Raw genomic sequence first — 26,888 nt, forward strand, 5'->3', positions numbered from 1 at the left:
GTATTCTGCATATCCCCTCCACCGAAGGAGCACCTTACTCAGTATCATGCTATCAATAGCCTAGATGTTGTGGCACCAGTTTTAACGACTGTAAATCAATCACTTACTCAATATCACACACAAAATTTGCAGCCTTGGCAAGCTGAGTCGGTTGGGAATGAAACCAATGAGAGAAAACAGGCCGTAGGTATTCCCAACAAAATGAAAAAATCTAAATACATTAACATGAAAAAAAAGGCAATACAATGTCACCGCAACTTAACAGATAGCTAAGGGGTCTGACCCTTCTGCCCGGTGATAAACCTACACAATAGGGTACCCTAGGGCTAACTCATAGCTTACAGTACATGTAGCAAAATTCCACATGAAATACATAACAGCCTATCTTAACTGTTAACTAGCACATATTTTATACGCATGTACCAAATCTCACCTGAGACTCATAAAAATTTTTTCCCACAACATGACTTCATTATCTATCCCGTTTTCTATGCGAGTTACATTTTTGATACTCCTGATAACATTAGGCTAACCTCTTTTCCAACATAGTCTGTAATCCGATCTTGTTAAATAAATAAAAGTGAAAAATAAAACTAAGCTTTATTCACCAGGAAAATTTCAGGTAGATTATAATAGTTATGCTTGTAGAGCAAATTCCATTTTTGGTAGATTATAGTAGGTTATGCTTTCCAACAAGATTACCAAACTTATGGCTTATGGAACAATTCATGACCATCTCTTATAATTAACAACCACTTACCAAAGAACTGGCATGAACAATATTGAGTTCACCCATTGACAAATGAAACTAGAAAGAGATATTTTGTCATTTTAAGGGATTTTAGCTTAATATTTGTTAGTTTACCTTTGTATACCAGTTTTGTATTTATGTACATAAATGAAAATAATAAATCCAGTAATAAAACATTTCTTTTAGCAACTAAAACCTGATTCTCATAATTATTTCGGTAGTACTAGGTCTCAACCAACTGATTTTGAAAATGTAAACGCTAGCATAACCAGCTTAAATGCACATGGTGGATGACCAGTTTTTTTTTTATTTTAAGATGACGCTATATATCATAATAATATACAGTGTAAAGGATTCAGTAAGTAAAATATCAATTTCACTACCATACCTTTATCTTAAATAAACACCCAGTCTAAGCCAATAGTTTATACGTACATATACATTTTTGTATCTTGATGTATGGTGCATGAACTTGGCATGCATAATGGGTCTCATATCCTACTGCAACTAGAGTTGTTCAACATGAAGTGACGTCATTTCATGATCAAAGGGTTCATTTTCTTACTATTTAATGAATTTTAATATTTAATATTTACATGATGCTTAAAGCCATACTCAATTAACTCAGAAGTACAGAGAATTGAGAATAAATATGAGATGTTGGTGACAGACAGGACTTACAAGTTCCTCCAATTAAGAACGTTTTCTTCAGGATTCCTGATTATGTTTTAAAAAAATCTAGATTAACAAAACAAAGTCTCTTTATCACTAATTCACGTCACTTATAAGTTTCCTTAGTTACTGGCAGATATGGCATGCCAGAGACACTAATTTAATTAAAATAATAACTAATCATTGTAAAAGGCAAAGAATTGGAAGAATAACAAAAATATAAATAAAATAGAATATAAGAAAGTAATGAGAAAAAAAAACAAGGACAATCCTTCAAAAACTGAGTCTATGGAATGAAGACTGATAAGGCTGTGCAGCCAGGGGCCAATGGATTTACCACACATGGCCAAATAGACATTTTTCCTTTGGATATTTTTGTCCAAGATATTCATGACACATGAAATGGGGACTATAAGTACAGGCAGTCCAGGGCTTACAATGGGTTCGGCTTACAACATTCCAAGGTTACAACGCTTTTCAATAACATTCATCATAAATTATTTCCAAGTATACGACGCACGTTCGAGGGTTACGGCATTTACGATGCCAATCTTGCGGAAGAAATATGACACCAAAAATGCAAAATAATTAATATTTTAAGTTTTTTATGAAAAATGCAATAAGAATGCAGTTTACATAGTTTTTAATGCACCCAAAGCATTAAAAGTATGGTTTTCATAGGATTTTTTATGATTTTCCAGCTTACGACGATTTTCGGCTTATGACACGTCTCAAAAGCGGAATCCCCGTTGTAAGCTGGGAACTGCTGGTAATGGGCTTGCTTGTGAGACAAATTACAATACATCATCATCATCATCAGCCGTTGCTAGTCCACTGCGGGACAAAGGCCTCAGACATGTCTTTCCACTCTCATCTGTTTATGGGCTTTCTGTGTCATTCTATACATTGTCTTCTCTTCCTTCCCATGCTTCATTTGCAATCTCTAGGGACCCATTCTGTTATCCTTTTTGTCCATCTATTATCTGACATTCTTGTTATATGTCCGGCCCACGCCCATTTCATTTTCTTACTTGTTAGAATATCCTCTACTTTAGTTTGCTCTCGTATCCATGTTGCTCTTTTTCTGTCTCTTAGTGTTATCTTTCCATAGCTTTTTGAGTTGTAACTAGCTTATGTTCTAAGGCTTTAGTAAGGCTCCATGTTTCTGATGCATAAGTTAATACTGGTAGGACCATCTGATTAAATACTTTTCTTTTTACAGAAAGTGGCATTTTACTTTTCATAATCTCATTTTGTTTACCAATAGCTCTCCATCCCATGCTTATCCTTCTTTTAATTTCGGTCTCATGTCCTGGGGATACACTTACTATCTGTCCTAAATGCATATACAGGCAGTCCCCGGGTTATGACGGGGGTTCTGTTCTTTAGACGTGTCGTAAGCCAAAAATCATCATAAGCTGGAACATCATAAAAAATCCTAAGAAAACCTTACTTTTAATACTTTGAGTGCATTAAAAACTATGTAAACTGCATTCTTATAGCATTTTTCACCAAAAAACCTTCAAATACTGATTATTTTACATTTTTGGTGTCATATTTCTTCTGCCAGATCCGCGTTTGTAGGCGTCGTAACCCTGGAAATAATTTCTGATGAATATAATTGAAAAGCACCTTAACCTCGGAATGTCGTAAGCCGAACCCGTTGTAACCCGGGGACTGCCTGTATTCATTAACAATCCATTAAATATTGACAAAAGTTTACTGTGATTAAATCTAAAGCATGAAACTTAAAACTTTTTCCTGCATGAAGAATTAAAGTAGTGCCAACCCCACCTCTCTTTTTTTTTTTTTCAAATATATACTAATCAAATGGATGATCTGAAGACAAAAGAACACAGCTTTTCTGGAATTCATCCAATAAATTTCCACAGTGGCTTTATAGATGACAAACTAGGTCACAAAAGGTTTCAAATGACATTTTTCCAAATATACCAAGTTCATATCTAACCAATGAGTACACACTAAAGAGTCAATACCAGTGCTCGATGCTTGTTTTAACATCAGGATGATATCAAAACAAAAAGGACACAAAAAAACTGAATAAGCAAAAGTAAAATGCATGACTCCACATCTCAAATATTATAAAGAGCCCATAATCTCTCATAAAACCTAGCTAACTTGACAAATCCTCTTGAAATCAATAACTGCAAGAGTGCTCTTAAAAACAAATAATCTTAACAATGAATCTCACCTGTTCTCATGGAGTTAGTTCTATCTAGTCCTCGAGAGAATATTCCTCCTACTTCAGCATCAGCTTCAATTCCTAAATCAGGGTTACTATTGCTCCTGAAATAAAAAGAAGCATGTCAAAAGCCACAAGGCACCAACTTCTACAATATCCCAGTATTCTGGTTTCACTGCTTGCAGCCTATAATTGAAGTTGTTACCAGATGCTCGGCAGGTTTTAAAATCTTGAAAAAACACAATTTAAAAATAAAACCATCTTTATTGTAATATGATGAAATGTCCATCTTAAAAACCACAATATTCAAAACTAAAACACTAACTCAATCATATCACATTATGGCAAAATGCTGTAGTTTCACCACACCAGTAAGTCAGTTTTTTCTTTCAAATAGTATTAGACACACAGTATTAGTTCTTTTAATTTAAAGCACAACCACATTACCTAGAGTACTTTCGATGGGTTGGAACTGAACTTGGAGGCTGGGGCATATGGCTATGGGTAGGTGTTACCGGAGTTGGAGGAACATCATCAGGGTGGGGGAGAGTTGACTGATAGGCTACATAAGTCAACAAGGTCCCATTGCGTCCATGTTGATCGTTTTTCTCTTCTAAATGTCCCTGTAAAAAATTATAACATTTTTGATACCGTAAAACAACGAGTGCTAAAATGTAAACCACTGCCATTACTTCAGGATCTGAAAAAGGAAAAACCACAAAAACTTCTTATGTAAAACTGTATGTGACTCCAGGTGGCCCTAAAATGACAAATTTTTAACCAATTTGTATTTTTCATAACTAATAAACCTGAGGTCTTAACATTAGGATAATATTAGCGCCAAGCTGGAAACCGGTAGAATTAATAACAAACTTATGAGATCCAGGGACTATTGGCATCTATACCAGGTCACACAGGGTATGTAGTACCCAGAATGCCCTTGGCGTTCCGTGACCCATCAGTTAACTCTTCCAACCTAGTTTAGACTGCTAGAGGGGTGGTTAGAGGTGGGCCTTTATCTGTTAAGACCTCAGGTTTGTTAGTCTTCTGTCAAGTATGCATTCCTGATCATTTCTCTCAGTCAAACTGATATTGTGTTCCTGGACATTTCCTTTTTGTTCCGTCCTGCACTTACAAAAAGCCTTCGGCAACCCCGCCTGAGACGTCTCATTCTTCTTAAGTACGCTCTTAGTACTCTGACAGGACACAGAAGCATTTCTTCCTCGTCATTGTCTACAAAATTCTGCCAGAGAAGGTATGGAAAAGGAGTTGAATCTGCCATCCAATACTGATGGGTTTGAGTTTTGGCAATGAATTCTGGGACAAACTCAAAAACCATAGACTTTCAACCTCTCGAATGCTTCACCACATATGACAGACCATGTAGTTCCCCCACCCTTTTGGTTGAGGCTAGGGCCAATAGGAAGACTGTCTTCAGGGTCAAGCTTCTATCTGAGGCCTGTCTCAATGGCACGTATGGGGGTTTTGTAAGACTACTCAGTACCATGGTCAAATCCCAATCTGGAGCTTTTAGTTCCTTCGGGGAACAGGACTGCTCAAAACTCTTCATTAACATAGCCATCTCCCATGAAGAAGAAATGTCCACGCCTTCCATCCGCAGAACCGAAGCTAGGGCACCCCTGTATCCCTTTACAGCAGATACAGACATATGCCTTTCTGTCCTGAGATATATCAGAAAATCTGCTAACTGTTGAATAGTGGTTCCGAGTGGAGACAAGTTCCCTCTACGACACCAATCACAGTATGCGGACCATTTTCCTTGGTAGACCACTGCAGATGACCTTCTGATATTTCCTGCCATCTGTGTTGCTGCTTTCTGAGAAAAGCCTCTCGCTTGCAGGAGATACTTGACAGTCTCCACCCATGAAGTGATAGGGACTGCACCGACTGGTGGTACCTCTCCACGTGTGGCTGACATAGTAGGTTGTTGGCACGTCTATTAGGAGTTCCAACAGATCCGGAAACCATTCTGCCTTTGGCCATAAAGAGGCTACCAGTCATTTTGAGGTTCTGAGACCGCATTACCTTGTTCAGAACCTGACGGATTAGGCAAAATGGAGGAAATGCATACATGTCCAGATTGTCCCATGGGTGTTGTAGCGCATCTTCTGCTACTGCCTCTGCGTCCGGGACTACTGAACAATACACTTCCAACTTTTTGTTGTACCTGGTTGCGAATAGGTCTATGATTGGCCTTTCCCACAATATGAGCATTCTGTCCACTTCTTGATGCAAGGACCACTCCATTCCTATGGTCTGATCCCTCCAGCTCAACTTGTCGGCCACTATGTTTCTTTTTCCTGGAATATATCTGGCTATGATATCTACTAAGTTCTCTACAGGCCACTGATGAAGTTGAACTGTCATCAGGTGTAACTGCCGAGATACTACGCCTCCTTGCTTGTTTACGTAAGCTACAACTGTGGTGTTGTCCGACATCAATACCACTGATTGCCCCTTCACCCTCTCCCAGAATTCCTGAAGTGCCAGAAATGCTGCTTTTAACTCCAACACGTTTATATGGAGTTCTCTGTCCTCGCAACTCCATTTCCCTGAAATCATCAGCTCCTCCATGTGGGCGCCCCATCCTTCGAGTGTCACATCCAAGGACAGAAAGAGGTCCGGAGAGGGTTGCTGAAGGGGAACTCCCACTGTCAAGATTGTTGTCTTGCACCCACCATAGAAGGTCTTTCCTCACCTCTGTCGACAAAGAATTTGCTCGTATGGGTGATCTACCATTGGCGACCAAAACTCCTTCATCCTCCATTGCAATGATCGAAAGTGTAGTCTCCAGTGTCGTACCAGCTTCTCCAAGGAAATGACAATTTGTCGAAAATTGCATTTTTCCTAACTATACAAACCTGAGGTCCTTTAACAATAGGAAGTAGCTAGCGGCAGCTGGAACGGTCGTAAGCTTCGAACAAGGGGAGAACGGTAGTTAACTGCTTGTCCGACAGTCGCGCCTGGGAGGTAAACAAATCACTTTTGCTTTTGGCCCATGCAAAATACGCAGAGTGAGGGGTGGCATGTAAAGGACTTCAGGTTTGTATAGTTAGGAAAAATGCAATTTTCGACAAATTGTCATTTGTTCCGATACGTAATACAAACCATCGGTCCTTTAACAATAGGAAGACTCACTTCTTGGTGGGAGGAATCTGAGTCTTTTGATGAACAGACTGGTGTTCGTCCATCCCTGGAATGCCTCCCTGGTCGTAAGAGCGAGGGAGGGATCCAAGCCTCTGTCCGATTGATCGGGGTGTGCACCGCAGGATCAATGGTCAGACCTCTGAGCCGAGTACTAAGAGAGAGGCAAGCGTATCTCTTCGTACCAGCAGCAAGAACTTGTTCCTGTTTGCAAGAGACAACATAAAGTATGGGTTTGTCTCAAGCTGGCATCCACTTCCTCCCCTCCCTTGTTGAGGAAGTGGTGGATATACGCTCCTATCCCTAGTGAAAGGGATAAAGATGGGGCTCTGTTGAGTAGCTCACCTGCATCTTGTCCTTATCCAGCAGGGTGACGACCGTGTCCCTCTAACCACAGGTAGAGGGGAAGAAAAAGATGGGAAGAGGAGCCAGTCACACTCTCATTCACTCATCCATTCTTACGGTCACACCAGGACTCGATGCTGTTCAGCCTGCGAGGGTCTGGGTTCGCTACAACGTGTTGAGCAGCCAACCCACGGGTCCCAGGGCGGAAAAAGAATCCAAGGACCTGTGGGCAATATCCCGAGGTAGAAGGAGGGGCATGTGGTCTGGTTGGACCAGACCCCTGCCTTCAGTACCTGCGCCACGGAGAAGTTCTTGCGGACAAGGCAGCATCTTCTTCGCATCGAAGGCGGTGAAGTCCATTAGGGAGGGGATTGTGAACGACTCGAACCAATCGTCAGGGACCGAAGGGTTCTGAGTCTTCGCTACGACGTTCGGTACGAAATCGAGCGTCACGGATCCCCATCCCCTGGATGCTTGACTTCGCAGGAGAAGTCATGCAGTTCCTCAGAGGAAAAGAAGGGAATAGTCGCATGACCTATCCCTCTTCTCTACTTCGGTGATGTCCAGTACCCATACTGGTCTGTCCGTTTGCCACGAAGTCTCTCGCATCCTCCTATCCCCATGCAGCGAAGTTCTCGGTAGTGGATAGGACACCGACACTCCATGGTGGGGTGTCGATGGTATGGGTACTGTGACAAGCTATTAAAACGAAGTAATGATTGCTCTGTAACAACCGAACTAAGTCAACAGCGTAGTTCGTAACTGACTCGGGCACTCTGACAGCTGCCGACTGACTGCGTTCGGTAGGAGGCAAGTTGTCCAAGCATCTGAGTAAGTCACGTGACCTTCGCCTTTAAAGGGTTATGCCGAGAGACCAAACAAATAATGTATTTGTTTGTCACCAATGCCGGACAGCGAGGTGATGATTCTCTTAAGGCATGTGCCCAACAGGCGAAAGTCAATTGCCTTCTAGAGACCGAGGTCCCTGAAGGCAAAAATCTCATAGTTGTTGAATCTCAGCTAAGGAGAAACAACACTATGTACCGTTGAAGACGAAGGTAGATATTGAATGCAACCTACGTCTTCACAGACGAATCGAGAGAAGGATTCTCAAGATTCTGAACCTGTGCTTACAAATGACTGAAAACGCTAACCGCTATTTCATTGCTGTCCGGTGAGAAGTCGTAGTTGCAATGAAAGCGGGGCGTTCTTCAGTAATGAAAACACAGGGGAAAGCCGCCTGAAGAACTGCTTCTCATGGGCTGAACATTTGGAAGTAGAGCTGTCAGGTCGGAGAGTAGGCGATGTCTTTTGACATATCTGTTAATTCGGGTTGAACAATGAACAATTGTACACCTACGAATATGAGATATTTTGAAGACAAACTCAGATGTTTGCAAAATCATTCGCATTATCGCAGTGCGATGCAGCGGGAGACTTGTACAGACTTCTGTTACCGTGCGATAAACAGAAAGATGAAAGAGTCTAAGAGATATCTCTGTTGAAAATTCTCGCAATGTCGAAGGCGATGGAATCTATCGTCACAGCAGTAGATGGTCCTTCATTATTGCGAGAATCCCCGTTAATCAGAGACCTAAGTCCATGATTGTTGGGCAGAGATACGGTTCGGTAGTTAATCAAAGCAGGGGAGAGAGAGACATAACTGACCGTGCATCTCGGAGGCCCAGCTGATACTGAGCTGCTATCAGGCAGTTCAATACGCAGTAGCTGAGCCTGAGCTCTCGCTGACTCGTCATCCTGAGTTGCCAGGTAATCCATTATTCCACGAAGGAATGCGTTCGGCTAGAACCACCGAGCATAAAAGATATGCTCGAGCAATTATATTTAGGCGAAACGAATTTCGGTAAATATAAAAGTTGAAATGGTGTTGTCGTGACAAAACCATAAGTATATAAAATTGAAACTGAAACTCCTGGGAGGTTGCAGGCAACCCCGAGTTGCAGTTCAATTAGAATACTTCTCGTCTAAGTCGCAATCCGTAGAATAACTAGGATATGCGCCTACCCCTCGGACAATTCAACTGCTTAGTAGAATCATGTCGCGAGGTTAATATACGTAGTATATTTATAGGATTCTGAACAACAATCTCCATCCTAAATTCTTTCCTTCAAGAAAACAAAATAAGGATTGGAGATCGACCACCTTCGATCTCTATCAAAGAGAGTGAAGGAGAAGTCTTCCTCGAGGGAAAGCTTCAATGGTGAACAGAATACTAAGACAAAAGTTCAAGCCAAACTGGATATTCCCGTCCGTTCTTCTCTATTCCAGGTTGGTCGCCTACTGTGAGATAGTCTTCTTCAGCAGCAGTCTTCTTTCCAATGCTAGAAATTCCAGGAATTCGAGCATAGGCGAGGTTCCCGATTATCGTGTAACATATCGGGGATTCTCGTCTCGCTCACTTTGGACCGTGGTCTCGCCTAAGTGTTTGGAGATCACATAAAAAACTCGAACACTCTGAATGCGCTAGAAATTCCGTAGAATTCTAAGCAGTCTGCGAAACCCCCACCGAATTCGTCAAACGATATCAGCTGGTGGTCCTCTCGATTCCCGTAGAAATCGAGAATGGGGCAGGATCCCTCCTCAACGACCGGGGCTTACGTCAGGTAGGACCCGAAGGTCCCCCCGGTAGCGCAGTCCCCAACGTGGGATCCTACAGAGAAATCTCTGTAGGATCCCTCCCCTTTCCCTCGTAGCCGTAAGGAGAGAGGGAATGGGGGAGGAATTGGATACTCGCTCGCCTTCCCAGTGGAACTAGCAGTTGGAGAAGAGTAGGAGCAGCCATCGCCTTGCGGCGATGGCCTCTCAGAGTCTGGGAAAACGTATCGTCAGGAGAAAACGTTTTCCCGCGGAGGGTTACGAACTCTCACTGTAGGTAAGGGCCTGCCGCCACTGTGGACGTCGTCTGGGTGGGGCTGATCGACACCTGACAGGAGAGAGCCGATACCGTCCTCCGACTCATTCCAGTCCTCGTCGAGGTCGAAACCTCTCAGGAGGACCGAAGGAGTATTCAAATACGGTGTCCGAAGACACGTAGAAACGCCGCTGTCGCAGTAGAGGAGGTGGAAGTAGCTTGATCGACCGGCCAGAACTGAGAGAGCCTTCTTGTCCGGAGACGAGAGACTCTGGCTCGAGACAGAATCGGCAAGCTCCGATCGCGGCAGACCCACCGTCGGTTTGGGTTCCCTCTCGGGCCCCAAAACGACTCGAGCAGAGACGTGGGCTCTGCTGGTGGGAGCGGCATCCTTCCGCCAGGTCATTATGCTGACGAATCAGCTTAATGACTTCTGCAAAATTCCTCTGTATCTCGGGAGTAACCGCGTCTTGCAGAGTAGGACCGTCCAGTCCCTCCAGCAAGAACAGATCCCGAGATACTCCTCCTTCAGAAGGAGGAACAGCGGCAGACCCCTGACGGTCGCCTCCAGCTACTTGCGCGTATGTCCTGGTCGGTCCTAGAACCGTGCCTGGTCCATACGGCGTCATAGCGGGATCGCGAGCGGCGCACCTCTCGCGATCACTCCTAGGTACCTCGCTCCTCCCGGTGTAGCCCGAGGAGGTTGAAGGTACAGGAGAGGCAGACCTGACGCTCCCTCCTAGCTCGCTGGCAGTACCAGCGTGCTTGGAGGGCTGCTGCTGATCGTCAACCCGCGGTGGCGATCGAGCAGCAGGCCTAGCCTTGCCGCTCGCCTGGGGCGAGAGGCTCGGCTGAGAACGTCGACGCTGATCTTTAGCATCAGGCGAGCTGTTGCTGGTTACCGTCTCCGCCCGGTCCCGATGGGAGCGGCGGTCAGGTGACCTGCTAGGCTCGCTGTTGCGGTGAGACCGGCGAGCGTCCTCTCGGCGCGTCGACCGCTGGTACCAGCCGTGGCTGGTACCTCGGTTCGACGGCCGCGGGGACCCCTTCCTCGCCTCAACCCGTGGCTGGTCAGCGACCGTCACGTCAACCCGAGCAGCCAGCTGGTCGCTGCGAGAGCGTCCACTGGCCTGGCGAGAGTCGTCTGCACGACTCTCGCCAGTCTTCTGCTCCGCGCTTCGGTCTTGACGGCGAGCGAGCTCGGGCGTCAAAACTTTGGCTGGACGGTCTCCCGCGGGAGACCGTCCACTCGGTACTTCTCGCTAACGAGAAGCCGAGGCGGATCCTGGTTTAGCGGCAGAACCGCTAGAACCAGGCGAGGAAGTGCCAGCCGAAGCTGGTACTCCTCTGGTCCCCGTCTTCTTCTCCTTGGTAGAAGAAGAGACGGGCCCTGTTCCCGAGGGAGCAGGAGGACCAGCAGAAGAGCTCCCCGAATCGCCGGAGCGAGACGGGCCCTTAGAAGGTCCCGAAGGAGCCTCCTTAGGGGGGAAAACCCGGTTTACCAGCTGGTCGCTGCAAGAGCGGCCGCTGGCCTGGCGAGAGTCACCTGAGCGGCTCTCACCAGCCTTCTGCTCCGTGCCGCGTCTTGGCTTCGAGCGAACTCTGGCTCCGAAACTTGGCTGCACGGTCTCCCGAGGGACGTACACTCGGGATCTCTCGCGAACGAGAGACCGAGCCGGAACCTGGCGTAGCGGCATCGCCGCTAGCACCAGGCGAGGAAGTACCAGAGCTAACCGATACTCCTCTGGTCCCCGTCTATCTCTTCCTTACGGAAGGGGATAGACGGGCCCCCGCTCCCGAAGGAGCAGGAGGACCAGCAGAAGGACCCCCCATCCCACCGGGGTGGGTACGGGCCCTTAGAAGTTCCGAAGGAGACTTCTTAGGGGGGAAGGCAGCCTTCTTCTTCTTCGGCTTATGGGCCTTAGAAGTCGAAGGGGAGAGGCAGCAGCAGACGATGAAGACGAAGATGACAGCTTCCTCTTCTTCCTCTTCCTCGTCAGCTCACGCAGGACAGTCGTCAGGTCCTCCATCCAGGCCGGAGCCGGGGCGGCTATTTGCCGAAGCAACACGGCCCGACTGCACCTGTCCGGAAGGACCTGGGACTGGGGAAGACACACCGTGGGCAGGACCAGCATGGGACAGCTCAGGAACCAGGAGCGACAGGAACAGCAACCAGCTCAGGAGCGGCAGGAACAGCGGCAGCGGTAGACCCAGAAGGGACAGCCAAGCCAACAGCGGGAATCACATCAGCAGCGGGAATCACATCAGCGGCAGGTACGGCAGGCCCAGCGATCGCCTCGTAGAATCATCGGCAGCCAGCAGGAACCTGGGTACTGGCGGCCGGTCCAGGGCGAGCCTGCTGGAACAGCGGAAGTCTGGGGCAGGCAACACAAAGAAAACAGGCGGCGGCGGCAACCCCCCCTAGGTACGGCGGCGGCCCTAGTAGCGGCAGACGGCGTCACCGACACAGCATGTGGAGTGTACACCAGGCGGGGGGGAGCAGCATAAGCGGCCGTGGTAGTAGTGGAGACCGCCCCAGACCTCGCTAGACGCTGCAGCAGCCCGTGGATGCTAGGCACGCCCTGCCACCGCGGTGGTCCATACCTGTCCAAGGTCGTCTCCCACGGATGTAGCACCTGCGGTAGCATAGATAGATTAGTAAGAGGGGTTCCCTCACGCACGGGGGAAAGACATGCCCACCCCGAAGAACGCAAGGAAGACCCTAAATACAAAATACAACGAGGAAGCTGAGCGGGGCAGGAAGGAAGACGAAGAATCGGATACCAAGGGAGTCGCGGGAGAGCTTTCTGACGACTTCCTGGCAGACCTTCGCTTCCCCTACCCCCGCACAGCAGTGAAAAGTAATATGAAAATGAAACAGAATACTGCCCTTGCGATTCACTTCATAGAACTTAAAGGGGAAAAGATCAATTCCCGGGTAAGAACGGAAACTTGATCCAAATAATATGATGCTATCATAAAATATATATGAAAATGAAACAGAATACTGCACTTGCGATTTCACTTTCACAGAAAATAATCGTAAGGATCAATTCCCGGGTAAGAGCGAAAATTGATCCAAATTAAATTTATGCAAATAAATAAATGAAAATGAAAAGAATACTGCAATTGCGAATCCACTTTCATTGCATTTATCATAGAAAATAAAAGGCTCGTGCCGAGCGCAATCACGCCCTCGGTAACGAACGCACAGGGCAAAAATATAATGAAAAAAGTACTTACATTTTTCCACTTTCGCCCAAAATACATGACTCGACACGAGCGCCCCGCCCTCGGCACCGAGACATTATTCAAGGGTTCAATTCATGAAAAGAGAGGAAATCGCCACATCTACGGCGATAGCTCCATGTTGGTTCATAATTAAGTAATGAAAATGAAAACAGTGTACTTACAGTTTCATTTTCAAGTCAAACAAACCATTAGTAGAAAACACAATATAAACAAAGCATACGACGATGAAGCGGGCAGAGAGCGATGACGAACACGTCCTTCACACCCGCGGCCGAAAGCAAAAGTGGTACTGTCGGACAAGCAGTTAACTACTGTTCTCCCCTTGTTCGAAGCTTACGACCGTTCCAGCTGCCGCTAGCTACTTCCTATTGTTAAAGGACCGATGGTTTGTATTACGTATCGGAACAACTTAGAATTCCTAGGACCACTTGCCACTGTTTTGCTGGCTGTGTTTGCTTTTCCAGAAAGGCATTCACCCCTTGTTTGCATTTCTCTACCCTCTGGTCTGCTGGGAACAATTTGGCTTTTACTGTGTCTCTAATCATACCCAGATACACCAGCCGTTGACTTGGATCCAACTTTGACTTCTGATTTATCACAATGCCTAGTCTGTGGCAAAACTGCAGAAGGGTATCCCTGTCCCAAAGTAATTTTTCTCTGGACTTTGCTATCACCAGCCAGTCGTCTAGGTATCTTATTAGCCTGATCCCCTGAGCAGGCGCCCATGTCGACACGATAATGAATACTCTTGTAAAAACTTGCAGAGATGTTGTCAATCCAAAGCACAGGAAACTTTCTTTGCAAGACTGAAGCAGAGAAATTTCCTGGAAGACTGATGGACTGGGATCTAAAAGTATGCGTCCTTCAAGTCTATTGTCAGCATAAAGTCGTTGTCCCTGACTGCTGCTAGAACTGTCTTTGGGGTCTCCATTCTGAATCTGGTTTTCCTTATAAACAGATTCAATGTTGACAGATCTATTACTATCCTCCAATCCCTGTTGGCTTTGGGGACAAGGAAAATACGGCTGTAAAACCCCTTTGACGGAATTGATATTTGTTCCACAGCCCCTTTTTCCATCATCTTCTTCACCTCCTCTTGCAGAATAAAAGCCTTCTGAGATTCCTGAGCATAGGAGAGGTGCGGTAATGGTTGTTCTGTCAGGGGTGGGGTCACTTCGAATGGAATCAAATATCCGACTCTGAGAATATCCACCACCCACTGCTCTGCTCCAAATTCCTGCCACACCTTCCAGTGATTTGCCAGGCATCCCCCCAACTGGTGTGGCTGAGTGATGAGAAGCGCCCATCCTGTCGTCTTGAACCTCTCCCCCTTCCCCTAATACCCCTTCCTCTGTTGGGTCTATTGTGAAAGGGCCGATGAGCTAACTTCTTTGGGGAAGAGGGTCTTGTTGCTCTATTGGAGATGTTATGACTTACTGGTTTCTTACGAGGTATTTGCTGATGCCTTACCTCGTTAGAATTAACCTGGCTGCCAGATGTTTTCCTAACTGCCTGCTGTACTAATCTGTCGTTAGTGTTCACCCTTATCCTATCTATAGCATCTTCTGGTATGCCCTCTGGCAACAGCAATTGAGACTCTAGGATATTCCCATTCCTCATTGCAAGCAGGGAATCCAAATCAACAGTGCAGCTTAATCTAACCAAAGCCACATCTCTCCTCATCAACAGGATATTAGCCCAAACATTGGCACTTAAATTCGTCAAGTAAGCAATTGCTTTGGAACCTGATTGTAGCAATCTGATAAACATTGACTCATCCACTACTTTTCTCGTTACTTGTGAGGATGCAATTTTTGCCACTGCTGTTGACCAAAGGTTTAACCAAGAAACAGTCTGAAAGACAGATGAAGCTGTTGCTTCCAAAGTAGCAGCTTCCTGACAAGTCATCAAAGGGCATTCCATCTTAACTTGATCCAAGGTTAACCTTACCACATCTGGGTTCTTTTGTTTAGATAGCAAAGGAACCATTGGTGTCGCATAATATTTCCTGTTTCATCAATGGAGGGGAAATAAACTTAAACGATCTATTTGATCTTAAGGAATTATCCCTTCCAGCAATCTGTGCACTGACGTGCTGTAAAACTGACTCCACATGACTTGACCAAGGTAATTCATACGACACCTTCGTATCCTTTTTCAATCCAAATACCATATCGATTCCCGGAGGAAGCATAATGGCAGGTGCCTCCATGCTCCTCGAAAGGTTATTGAATTGACGAATCAAATCAACCACCTCCCCATACAAAGCCAGAAACTCCTGGTTTTCCCCTTCCCCCGGTTGCAACATATTGTGTTTGGTCGCAGGAGAAGCTAACTCACTCTTATCCTCTGACAAACGTTCGGATGCGTCATCGCCGTCCAACTCTACGGCCACGTCATCGTTGATCTCTGATGACCACCAGGGAAGTCAGCCTTGATCTCTGATGGCCACCAGGGAAGTCAGCCTTGATCTCTCATCGAGTCGAACAACGCCTTCCCCCAGCGTATCAGAAGAGGTTACCAACTCTTTATTATTCGACCTTTTAATGGGAGCTCTCTCATCCTCCTCCTTATCTTAAAAGGTCTTACAGGCGAAACTGGTATACGTTCCCCATTCTTCGTTGAATTCTGCCCACTGATCGTTGATTTTACCAACTGCAGTGTAGTCTCTCCTAAACGCATTGTCCTCACTGCTGGCATCTCCACAGTGGCCACTATCCCAGCAACCGTCGATGCTTTCGCTCGTTCGGACGCCTGAAAAAGACTTCGCCTGTCAGCGTTAAGCTTACCAGCTACTGTCTTCTTTACTTTGTTGCTGACCGGGATGCGACAGTCCTGGCATGAAAATGAAGAAGAATTTACTCTTCTTCTCTTGGCCTGAGGATCAGTCACAAAGTCCCATATCCTCCAACGTTTGACTGGTACACGCAGTGACGTCATTGAACTTTGCGATGACGCTGAACTAGAGGAAGAAAACGAAGAAGTAGACGATTCACGTCTTTTCTTTTTGTCTTTCTTATCTATCTTGTCCTCTAGAGCTTGCAATTTCTTCATGACTGTGTGTACCAAAGAGTCAGAAAGCGTATTCGTCTCCCGAGGCAACAAAGTAGTTAGAGAAGCAGTAGGCTGTGACGTCATCGCTTCAGCCATGTCTGTGCGTTAGAGAGAGATGGAGGGGCTGCTGTTGACAGCCCTAGGTGTGCTGCAAAACTACTTCCAATGTTCTGCATCACTGGAAACATTTATATTGTTGTCATTGCCACGGCATTAGCTCCCATAAAGTGCAGGCCAGGGGGATGAGGAATATTCATCGTTGTCTGGCCTGGATGGAAACTTGACGCCATATAATGAGAAAGCAACCCCTCCAAGGTTGGTACACCTGGTAGGCCTAACGCTGACCACGCTTCTTTCATTCTCTGTGCATCAGGAGCTCACACTAGGAACAAAGATGGCAAGGATCCCCCTCTCCCTGACGGGAAGAAACTGAAGGAGTATGGGAAACATCAAAAGCAGGTGACAAAACATATGGAGCAGTCTGGTGTACTGCTGATACAAAAGAAGCCGACGATGCTTGGTCATCCAAAGATGGCGTTGTCTCCTTTCTTTTGTACTGGCCTTTCTCATAAAACTTCCTCCACTGTTCCACCGACCAACCACAAAAAACTGAACAAGGATTAGTAAAAGTACATACGTTTTCTCTGCACCTACTACACGTTGGATGTGGATCTGTAGACACTGATGTCAAAAATCTTGAACAAGGAAACCCACTCACTCCAGGGCATTTCCTGTGTCTCTTTCGAGAACCCGAAGATGTTTCCCTTGGTGAAGCAAAATTCTCCATCTCACAACGTACACACACCTAGCAGATCACACCCACACTGAGAACACCCAGAGAGAGAAAAAAAGTAAAAAGGGAAAATATGAATAAAATCAGGCAAACTAAACCAGCTTTAAAACAAATAGAAAGTAATCACGTCCTATCTTAAAGGTGGTAGGAAAGTAACTGATGGGTCACACAACACCAAGGGCATTCTGGGTACTACATACCCTGTGACCTGGTATAGATGCCAATAGTCCCTGGGTCTCACAAGTTTGTTATTAATTCTACCAGTTTCCAGCTTGGCACTAGTACGTATTATCCTAATGTTAAGACCGAAGGTTTGTTTCGTATATGAACAACTGGTGGTTGGATTAAAAACTTCCTTACCTACACCTTTCCAGTTTGCTTTACTCTCTAGTCACCACAAACCTGGCTTAAACAGCATCACAATAAAGCAATGATCTATAATCAGCAAAGAAAAGGTTTTCTTTTAAAAACGGCCCAATGGGTTTGTAGGAAATGACAAACCACTTCCTTACTAGAGCCCATCACTATCTTCTATATTTAAAGACAGTGAGGAAAACAACATGCACTCTTACACATAACTACTATTAGATCATTATGAACTGAAAATGCTCTGAATACAGCAATATTTCATACACTTCAAAATAAGTCTAGAAAGAAAAATTGCAACCATAAACCTTGTAACAATATGATTCTTTGATGAATGCTATGTCATCTCAATTAACCTGTTAAAGTGTCACCAACAGTATATCTCGGTCGCCTGCACATCACATCACACCACCTTTACTGTAGGAGTCGCCAATCCTTGAGAAGACTTCAAGAAGAGCAGACAGTCTGCTATCTAAGCTAAAATGGTTTTAAAAGACGAGAAGTCATGTCTTCGACATGAGACGTGAAAAACTGACCACTTAGCCTGGTAGACATTGGAGGATTGTCGCCTACAGTTGGCTATAGCTTTTGCAGCTGCTCTTGAAAATCCTTTTTCATCTTACAAGTTTCCTGGCAGTCTGAAGCCTGTTAGAGTGAGAGGGGACAAACCCTGATGAAATTGATGGAAATAGGGTTGCTTGAGACTACTTTTGATGCTGTGGCAAGAGTCTTGGGAGGTTCACCAACAATGTGAGAAGGTCCAAGAATCATTCTCTCTGGGGCCAAAATGGGGCCATGAGTGTCACTATCGAGTTGCTGTGGGACTGAAACTTATTGATGACTTCCCTCAACATACTGAATGGGGGAAGGCGTAAACGTCCAAGGTGGACCAGTCCTGTAACATTGCAACTGTTGCCTCTGCAAGAGGGTCCGGTGCTGGAGAGGGAAGACAGTGGTTCTTCAACGTAGCAATCAGGTCTATCGACGGCTTCCCATGCAGTTTCTACAAGTCAGTGCACACTTGTGGATTCAGTGGCCATTCTGTTGGTAAAACCACCTATCTGCAACGACTTAACTTGACTGCTAGGATGTTCAGTTTGCCTGAATGAAGTGGGTAATGATCTGGATGTGGTTATTATGAGCCCAAATCAGGAGATCCTTGGCTGTTTGGCAAAGAGAGAACAAATGTGTGCCTCTGATTCCTGATGAAGGCCAATGCTGTTACATTGTCGGAGTGAGCCATGATCGACTTGCAGTACATCATCAAAACAAAGTATTTGCAGGCCAAGTGTATTGCTTTCAGTTCTCTCACACTGATGTGGAGCTGCTTTTCCTATTGCAATCAAGTCCCTGCCACTTCCAAATTTTGCAGATTAGCTCCCCAACCCAGATCTGAAGCATTGGAGTACAAAGTTAGATATGGGTTCAAAGGAAGTAATGACTTCCCCACTGCAAACCTCCTTTCTTCAAGCCACTACTGAAGGTCTTCCTTGATCTCGGAAGTGATGGGGAAGACGAACAAATCCAGGGAGGACTTCCTATGCAAAATGGTCTTTAGGAAGAACTGCGAGGTCTTAGTGCAGTCTCTGAAGTGGCACAAACTTCTCGATGGAGGAAAGGGTGTCCAAGAGGCGCATTCACTCATTTACGTCTTCCACTACCTCTGTAGTCCTTTTCTTGAGCAAAGAAGTCACCTCCTCTGACAGAGCGGAAAACTTCTGTAAGCCTGTTGTGTAGGCCATCAAGCTGATGGGAGTTGATGTCAAAGGGGGTTCTGCATTGAATGGGATGGAATACCAATCTCTGAGAACTTTTATCACCCATGTTTCTGCCTTTCTCGTTTCCCATTTCATCCTGAAATGAAGAAGCCTGGCTCCTACTGGAGCACAGAGGACCTGATCTTCACTTGCTAGAGGAGATATGGTGGAGTATTTCTAGATCAGGCACACTGACTTGAGGTTAGTACAAGGTCGGGGACTGAAATCTGGCTCTACCGCCTTGAAAGGGTCATTGCTGTAAGGAAGAGACAGCAGAAGCATCATCTGGCTGTCTTGGGCATCTGATGGACTACATAAGGAGATCTTGAGTTGCCTTTTTCTGTAGCTGTGATGTTCTTTTGCCACAAAAGGAGTCATCATTTCCCAAAGATCATCACTTCTGTTTGCTCCCATGTTTCTTGGCAGTCTATTCCCTAGTGCTGTTCTATAATGTGCTACCTCTGAGCTACAGAAAATGACAATTTGTCGAAAATTGCATTTTTCCTAACTATACAAACCTGAGGTCCTTTACATATAGTCCCTCCTCATGCCACCCCTCACTCTGCGTATTTTGCATGGGCCAAAAGCAAAAGTGATTTGTTTACGCGGCGCGACTGTCGGACAAGCAGTTAACTACCGTTCTCCCCTTGTTCGAAGCTTACGACCATTCCAGCTGCCGCTAGCTACTTCCTATTGTTAAAGGACCTCAGGTTTGTATAGTTAGGAAAAATGCAATTTTCGACAAATTGTCATTTGTTCCGATACGTAATACAAACCATCGGTCCTTTAACAATAGGAAGACTCACTTCTTGGTGGGAGGAATATGAGTCTTTTGATGAACAGACTGGTGTTCGTCCATCCCTGGAATGCCTCCCTGGTCGTAAGAGCGAGGGAGGGATCCAAGCCTCTGTCCGATTGATCGGGGTGTGCACCGCAGGATCAATGGTCAGACCTCTGGGCCGAGTACTAAGAGAGAGGCAAGCGTATCTCTTCGTACCAGCAAGCAAGAACTTGTTCCTGTTTGCAAGAGGCAACATAAAGTATGGGTTTGTCTCAAGCTGGCATCCACTTCCTCCCCCTTGTTGGAGGAAGTGGTGGATATACGCTCCTATCCCTAGTGAAAGGGATAGGATGGGGCTCTGTTGAGCAGCTCACCTGCATCTTGTCCTTATCCAGCAGGGTGACGACCGTGTCCCTCAAACAGCAGGTAGAGGGGAAGAAAAAGATGGGAAGAGGAGCCAGTCACACTCTCATTCACTCATCCATTCTTACGGTCACACCAGGACTCGATGCTGTTCAGCCTGCGAGGGTCTGGGTTTGCTACACAACGTGTTGAGCAGCCACCACGGGTCCCAAGGAAAAAGATCCAAGGACCTGTGGGCAATATCCTGAAGGTGGAAGGAAGGGCATGTGGTCTGGTTGGACCAGACCCCTGCCTTCAGTACCTGCGCCACGGAGAAGTTCTTGCGGACAAGGCAGCATCTCCTTCGCATCGAAGGCGGTGAAGTCCATTAGGGAGAGGATTGTGAACGACTCGAACCAATCGTCAGGGACCGAAGGGTTCTGAGTCTTCGCTACGAAGTTCGGTACGAAATCGAGCGTCACAGATCCCCATCCCCTGGATGCTTGACTTCGCAGGAGAAGTCATGCAGTTCCTCAGAGGAAAAGAAGGAAATAGTCGCATGACCTATCCCTCTTCTCTACTTCGGTGATGTTCAGTACCCATACTGGTCTGTCCGTTTGCCACGAAGTCTCTCGCATCCTCCTATCCCCATGCAGCGAAGTTCTCGGTAGTGGATAGGACACCGACACTCCATGGTGGGTGTCGATGGTATGGGTACTGTGACAAGCTATTAAAACGAAGTAATGATTGCTCAGTAACAACCGAACTAAGTCAACAGCGTAGTTCGTAACTGACTCGGGCGCTCTGACAGCTGCCGACTGACTGCGTTCGGTAGGAGGCAAGTTGTCCAAGCATCCGAGTAAGTCATGTGACCTTCGCCTTTAAAGGGTTATGCCGAGAGACCAAACAAATAATGTATTTGTTTGTCACCAATGCCGGACAGCGAGGTGATGATTCTCTTAAGGCATGTGCCCAACAGGCGAAAGTCAATTGCCTTCTAGAGACCGAGGTCCCTGAAGGCAAAACATCTCATAGTTGTTGAATCTCAGCTAAGGAGAAACAACACTATGTACCGTTGAAGACGAAGGTAGATATTGAATGCAACAGACGAATCGAGAGAAGGATTCTCAAGATTCTGAACCTGTGCTTACAAATGACTGAAAACGCTAACCGCTATTTCATTGCTGTCCGGTGAGAAGTCGTAGTTGCAATGAAAGCGGGGCGTTCTTCAGTAATGAAAACACAGGGGAAAGCCGCCTGAAGAACTGCTTCTCATGGGCTGAACATTTGGAAGTAGAGCTGTCAGGTCGGAGAGTAGGCGATGTCTTCTGACACATCTTGTAATTCGGGTTGAACAATGAACAATTGTACACCTACGAATACGAGATATTTTGAAGACAAACTCAGATGTCTGCAAAATCATTCGCATTATCGCAGTGTGATGCAGCGGAAGACTTGTACAGACTTCTGTTACCGTGCGGTAAACGGAAAGATGAAAGAGTCTAAGAGATATCTCTGTTGAAAATTCTCGCAATGTCGAAGGCGATGGAATCTAGCGTCACAGCAGTAGATGGTCCTTCATTATTGCGAGAATCCCCGTTAATCAGAGACCTAAGTCCATGATTGTTGGGCAGAGATACGGTTCGGTAGTTAATCAAAGCCGGGAAGAGCAATACGCAGTAGTTGAGCCTGAGCTCTCGCTGACTCGTCATCCTGAGTTGCCAGGTAATCCATTATTCCACGAAGGAATGCGTTCGGCTAGAACCACCGAGCATAAAAGATATGCTCGAGCAATTATATTTAGGCGAAACGAATTTCGGTAAATATAAAAGTTGAAATGGTGTTGTCGTGACAAAACCATAAGTATATAAAATTGAAACTGAAAACTCCTGGGAGGTTGCAGGCAACCCCGAGTTGCAGTTCAATTAGAATACTTCTCTTCTAAGTCGCAATCCGTATATTAACTATGATATGCGCCTACCCTTCGGACAATTCAACTGCTTAGTAGAATCATGTCGCGAGGTTAATATACGTAGTATATTTGTAGGATTCTGAACAACGATCTCCATCCTAAATTCTTTCCTTCAAGAAAACAAAATAAGGATTGGAGATCGACCACCTTCGATCTCTATCAAAGAGAGTGAAGGAGAAGTCTTCCTCGAAGGAAAGCTTCAATGGTGAACAGAATACTAAGACGATAGTTCAAGCCAAACTGGATATTCCCGTCCGATCTTCTCTATTCCAGGTTGGTCGCCTACTGTGAGATAGTTTCTTTCAGCAGCAGTCTTCTTCCCAATGCTAGAAATTCCAGGAATTCAAGCATAGGCGAGGTTCCCGATTATCGTGTAACATATCGGGGATTCTCGTCTTGCTCACTTTGGACCGTGGTCTCGCCTAAGTGTTTGGAGATCGTAAAAAACTCGAACACTCTGAATGCGCTAGAAATTCCGTAGAATTCTAAGCAGTCTGCGAAACCCCCACCGAATTCGTCAAACGATATCGGCTGGTGGTCATCTCGATTCCCGTAGAAATCGAGAATGGGGCAGGATCCCTCCTCAACGACCGGGGCTTACGTCAGGTAGGACCCGAAGGTCCCCCTGGTAGCCCAGTCCCCAACGTGGGATCCTACAGAGAAATCTCTGTAGGATCCCTCCCCTTTCCCTCGTAGCCGTAAGGAGAGAGGGAATGGGGGAGGAATTGGAGTGGAACTAGCAGTTGGAGAAGAGTAGGAGCAGCCATCGCCGCGAGATGGCCTCTCAGAGTCTGGGAAAATGTATCGTCAGGAGAAAACGTTTTCCCGCGGAGGGTTACGAACTCTCACTGTAGGTAAGGGTCTGCCGCCACTGTGAACGTCGTCTGGGTGGGGCTGATCGACACCTGACAGGAGAGAGCCGATACCGTCCTGCGACTCATTCCAGTCCTCGTCGAGGTCGAAACCTCTCAGGAGGACCGAAGGAGTATTTAAATACGGTGTCCGAAGACACGTAGAAACGCCGCTGTCGCAGTAGAGGAGGTGGAAGTAGCTTGATCGACCGGCCAGAACTGAGAGAGCCTTCTTGTCCGGAGACGAGAGACTCTGGCTCGAGACAGAATCGGCAAGCTCCGATCGCGGCAGACCCACCGTCGGTTTGGGTTCCCTCTCGGGCCCCAAAACGACTCGAGCAGAGACGTGGGCTCTGCTGGTGGGAGCGGCAATCCTTCCGCAAGGTCATTATGCTGACGAATCAGCTTAATGACTTCTGCAAAATTCCTCTGTATCTCGGGAGTAACCGCGTCTTGCGGAATAGGACCGTCCAGTCCCTCCAGCAAGAACAGATCCCGAGATACTCCTCCTTCAGAAGGAGGAACAGCGGCAGATCCCTGACGGTCGCCTCCAGCTACTTGCGCGTATGTCCTGGTCGGTCTTAGAACCGTGCCTGGTCCATACGGCGTCATAGCGGGATTGCGAGCGGCGCACCTCTCGCGATCACTCCTAGGTACCTCGCTCCTCCCGGTGTAGCCCGAGGAGGTTGAAGGTACAGGAGAGGCAGACCTGACGCTCCCCCCTAGCTCGCTGGCAGGACCAGCGTGCTTGGAGAGCTGCTGTTGATCGTCAACCCGCGGTGGCGATCGAGCAGCAGGCCTAGCCTTGCCGCTCGCCTGGGGCGAGAGGCTCGGCTGAGAACGTCGACGCTGATCTCTAGCGTCCAGGCGCGCTGTTGCTGGTTACCTGTCTTCCCGCACCCGGTCCCGATGGGAGCGGCGGTCAGGTGACCTGCTAGGCTCGCTGTCGCGGTGAGACCGGCGTGCGTCCTCTCGGCGCGTCGAGCCGCTGGTACCAGCCGTGGCTGGTACCGACGGCCGCGGGGACCCCTTCCTCGCCTCAACCCGTGGCTGGTCAGCAACCGTCACGTCAACCCGAGCAGCCAGCTGGTCGCTGCGAGAGCGTCCACTGGCCTGGCGAGAGTCGTCTGCACGACTCTCGCCAGTCTTCTGCTCCGCGCTTCGGTCTTGACGGCGAGCGAGCTCGGGCGTCAAGACTTTGGCTGGACGGTCTCCCGCGGGAGACCGTCCACTCGGTACTTCTCGCTAACGAGAAGCCGAGGCGGATCCTGGTTTAGCGGCAGAACCGCTAGAACCAGGCGAGGAAGTGCCAGCCGAAGCTGGTACTCCTCTGGTCCCCGTCTTCTTCTCCTTGGTAGAAGAAGAGACGGGCCCTGTTCCCGAGGGAGCAGGAGGACCAGCAGAAGAGCTCCCGAATCGCCGGAGCGAGACGGGCCATTAGAAGGTCCCGAAGGAGCCTTCTTAGGGGGGAAAACCCAGGTTACCAGCTGGTCGCTGCAAGAACGGCCGCTGGCCTGGCGAGAGTCACCTGAGCGGCTCTCACCAGCCTTCTGCTCCGTGCCGCGTCTTGGCGCCGAGCGAACTCTGGCGCCGAAACTTGGCTGCACACTCTCCCGAGGGAGAACGTACACTCGGGATCTCTCGCGAACGAGAGACCGAGCCGGAACCTGGCGTAGCGGCATCGCCGCTAGCACCAGGCGAGGAAGTACCAGAGCTAACCGATACTCCTCTGGTCCCCGTCTATCTCTTCCTTACGGAAGGGGAGACGGGCCCCGCTCCCGAAGGAGCAGGAGGACCAGCAGAAGGACCCCCCGTCCCACCGGGGTGGGACGGGCCCTTAGAAGTTCCCGAAGGAGACTTCTTAGGGGGGAAGGCAGCCTTCTTCTTCTTCGGCTTATGGGCCTTAGAAGTCGAAGGGGAAGAAGCAGCAGCAGACGATGAAGACGAAGATGACAGCTTCCTCTTCTTCCTCTTCCTCGTCAGCTCACGCAGGACAGTCGTCAGGTCCTCCATCCAGGCCGGAGCCGGGGCTATTGCCGAAGCAACACGGCCCGACTGCACCTGTCCGGAAGGACCTGGGACTGGGGAAGACACACCGTGGGCAGGACCAGCATGGACAGGCTCAGGAATCAGGAGCGACAGGAACAGCAACCAGCTCAGGAGCGGCAGGAACAGCGGCAGCGGTAGACCCAGAAGGGACAGCCAAGCCAACAGCGGGAATCACATCAGCAGCGGGAATTACATCAGCGGCAGGTACGGCAGGCCCAGCGATCGCCTCGTAGAATCATCGGCAGCCAGCGGGAACCTGGGTACTGGCGGCCGGTCCAGGGGCGAGCTGCTGGAACAGCGGAAGTCTGGGGCAGGCAACACAAAGAAAACAGGCGGCGGCGGCAACCCCCCCTAGGTACGGCGGCGGCCCTAGTAGCGGCAGACGGCGTCACCGACACAGCATGGGGAGTGTAGACCAGGCGGGGGGGGAGCAGCATAAGCGGCCGTGGTAGTAGTGGAGACCGCCCCAGACCTCGCTAGACGCTGCAGCAGCCCGTGGATGCTAGGCACGCCCTGCCGCCGCGGTGGTCCATACCTGTCCAAGGTCGTCTCCCACGGATGTAGCACCTGCGGTAGCATAGATAGATTAGTAAGAGGGGTTCCCTCACGCACGGGGGGGAAGACATGCCCCACCCCGAACGCAAGGAAGACCCCAAATACAAAATACAACGAGGAAGCTGAGCGGGGGGCAGGAAGGAAGACGAAGAATCGGATACCAAGGGAGTCGCGGGAGAGCTTTCCGACGACTTCCTGGCAGACCTTCGCTTCCCCTACCCCCGCACAGCAGTGAAAAGTAATATGAAAATGAAACAGAATACTGCACTTGCGATCACTTCATAGAACTTAAAGGGGAAAAGATCAATTCCCGGGTAAGAACGGAAACTTGATCCAAATAATATGATTCTATCATAAAATATATATGAAAATGAAACAGAATATTGCACTTGCGATTTCACTTTCACAGAAAATAATCGTAAGGATCAATTCCCGGGTAAGAGCGAAAATTGATCCAAATTAAATTTATGCAAATAAATAAATGAAAATGAAAAGAACACTGCATTGCGAATCCACTTTCATTGCATTTTATCATACCAAATAAAAGGCTCATGCCGAGCGCAATCACGCTCTCGGTAACGAACGCACAGGGCAAAAATATAATGAAAAAAGTACTTACATTTTTCAATTACACACTTTCGCCCAAAATACATGACTCGGCGCGAGCGCGCCCGCCCTCGGCACCGAGACATAATTCAAGGGTTCAATTCATGAAAAGAGAGGAAATCGCCGCATCTACGGCGATAGCTCCATGTTGGTTCATAATTAAGTAATGAAAATGAAAACAGTGTACTTACAGTTTCATTTTCAAGTCAAACAAACCATTAGTAGAAAACACAATATAAACAAAGCATACGACGATGAAGCGGGCAGAGAGCGATGACGAACACGTCCTTCACACCCGCGGCCGAAAGCAAAAGTGATTTGTTTACCTCCCAGTCGCGCGGCGCGCGACTGTCGGACAAGCAGTTAACTACCGTTCTCCCCTTGTTCGAAGCTTACGACTGTTCCAGCTGCCGCTAGCTACTTCCTATTGTTAAAGGACCGATGGTTTGTATTACGTATCGGAACAAAAGGCAATTCAAGATCGCCTTATGCAGTCCAACAG

At 47.4% G+C, this 26,888-nt stretch overlaps 1 protein-coding gene across 1 annotated transcript in view; it reads right to left on the reverse strand.

Annotated features, from left to right (window-relative positions):
• The window catches only part of LOC135219591 (dedicator of cytokinesis protein 7-like), a 492,066-nt gene that overhangs the window by 324,020 nt on the left and 141,158 nt on the right, over window positions 1-26,888 (reverse strand). The window contains 2 exon segments of the mRNA XM_064256479.1: window positions 3,636-3,730; window positions 4,074-4,249. Of these exon segments, the coding sequence (XP_064112549.1) occupies window positions 3,636-3,730; window positions 4,074-4,249 (271 nt within the window).

Source organism: Macrobrachium nipponense, chromosome 1, assembly GCF_015104395.2.
Source record: "Macrobrachium nipponense isolate FS-2020 chromosome 1, ASM1510439v2, whole genome shotgun sequence".
Lineage (NCBI taxonomy): Eukaryota > Metazoa > Arthropoda > Malacostraca > Decapoda > Palaemonidae > Macrobrachium > Macrobrachium nipponense.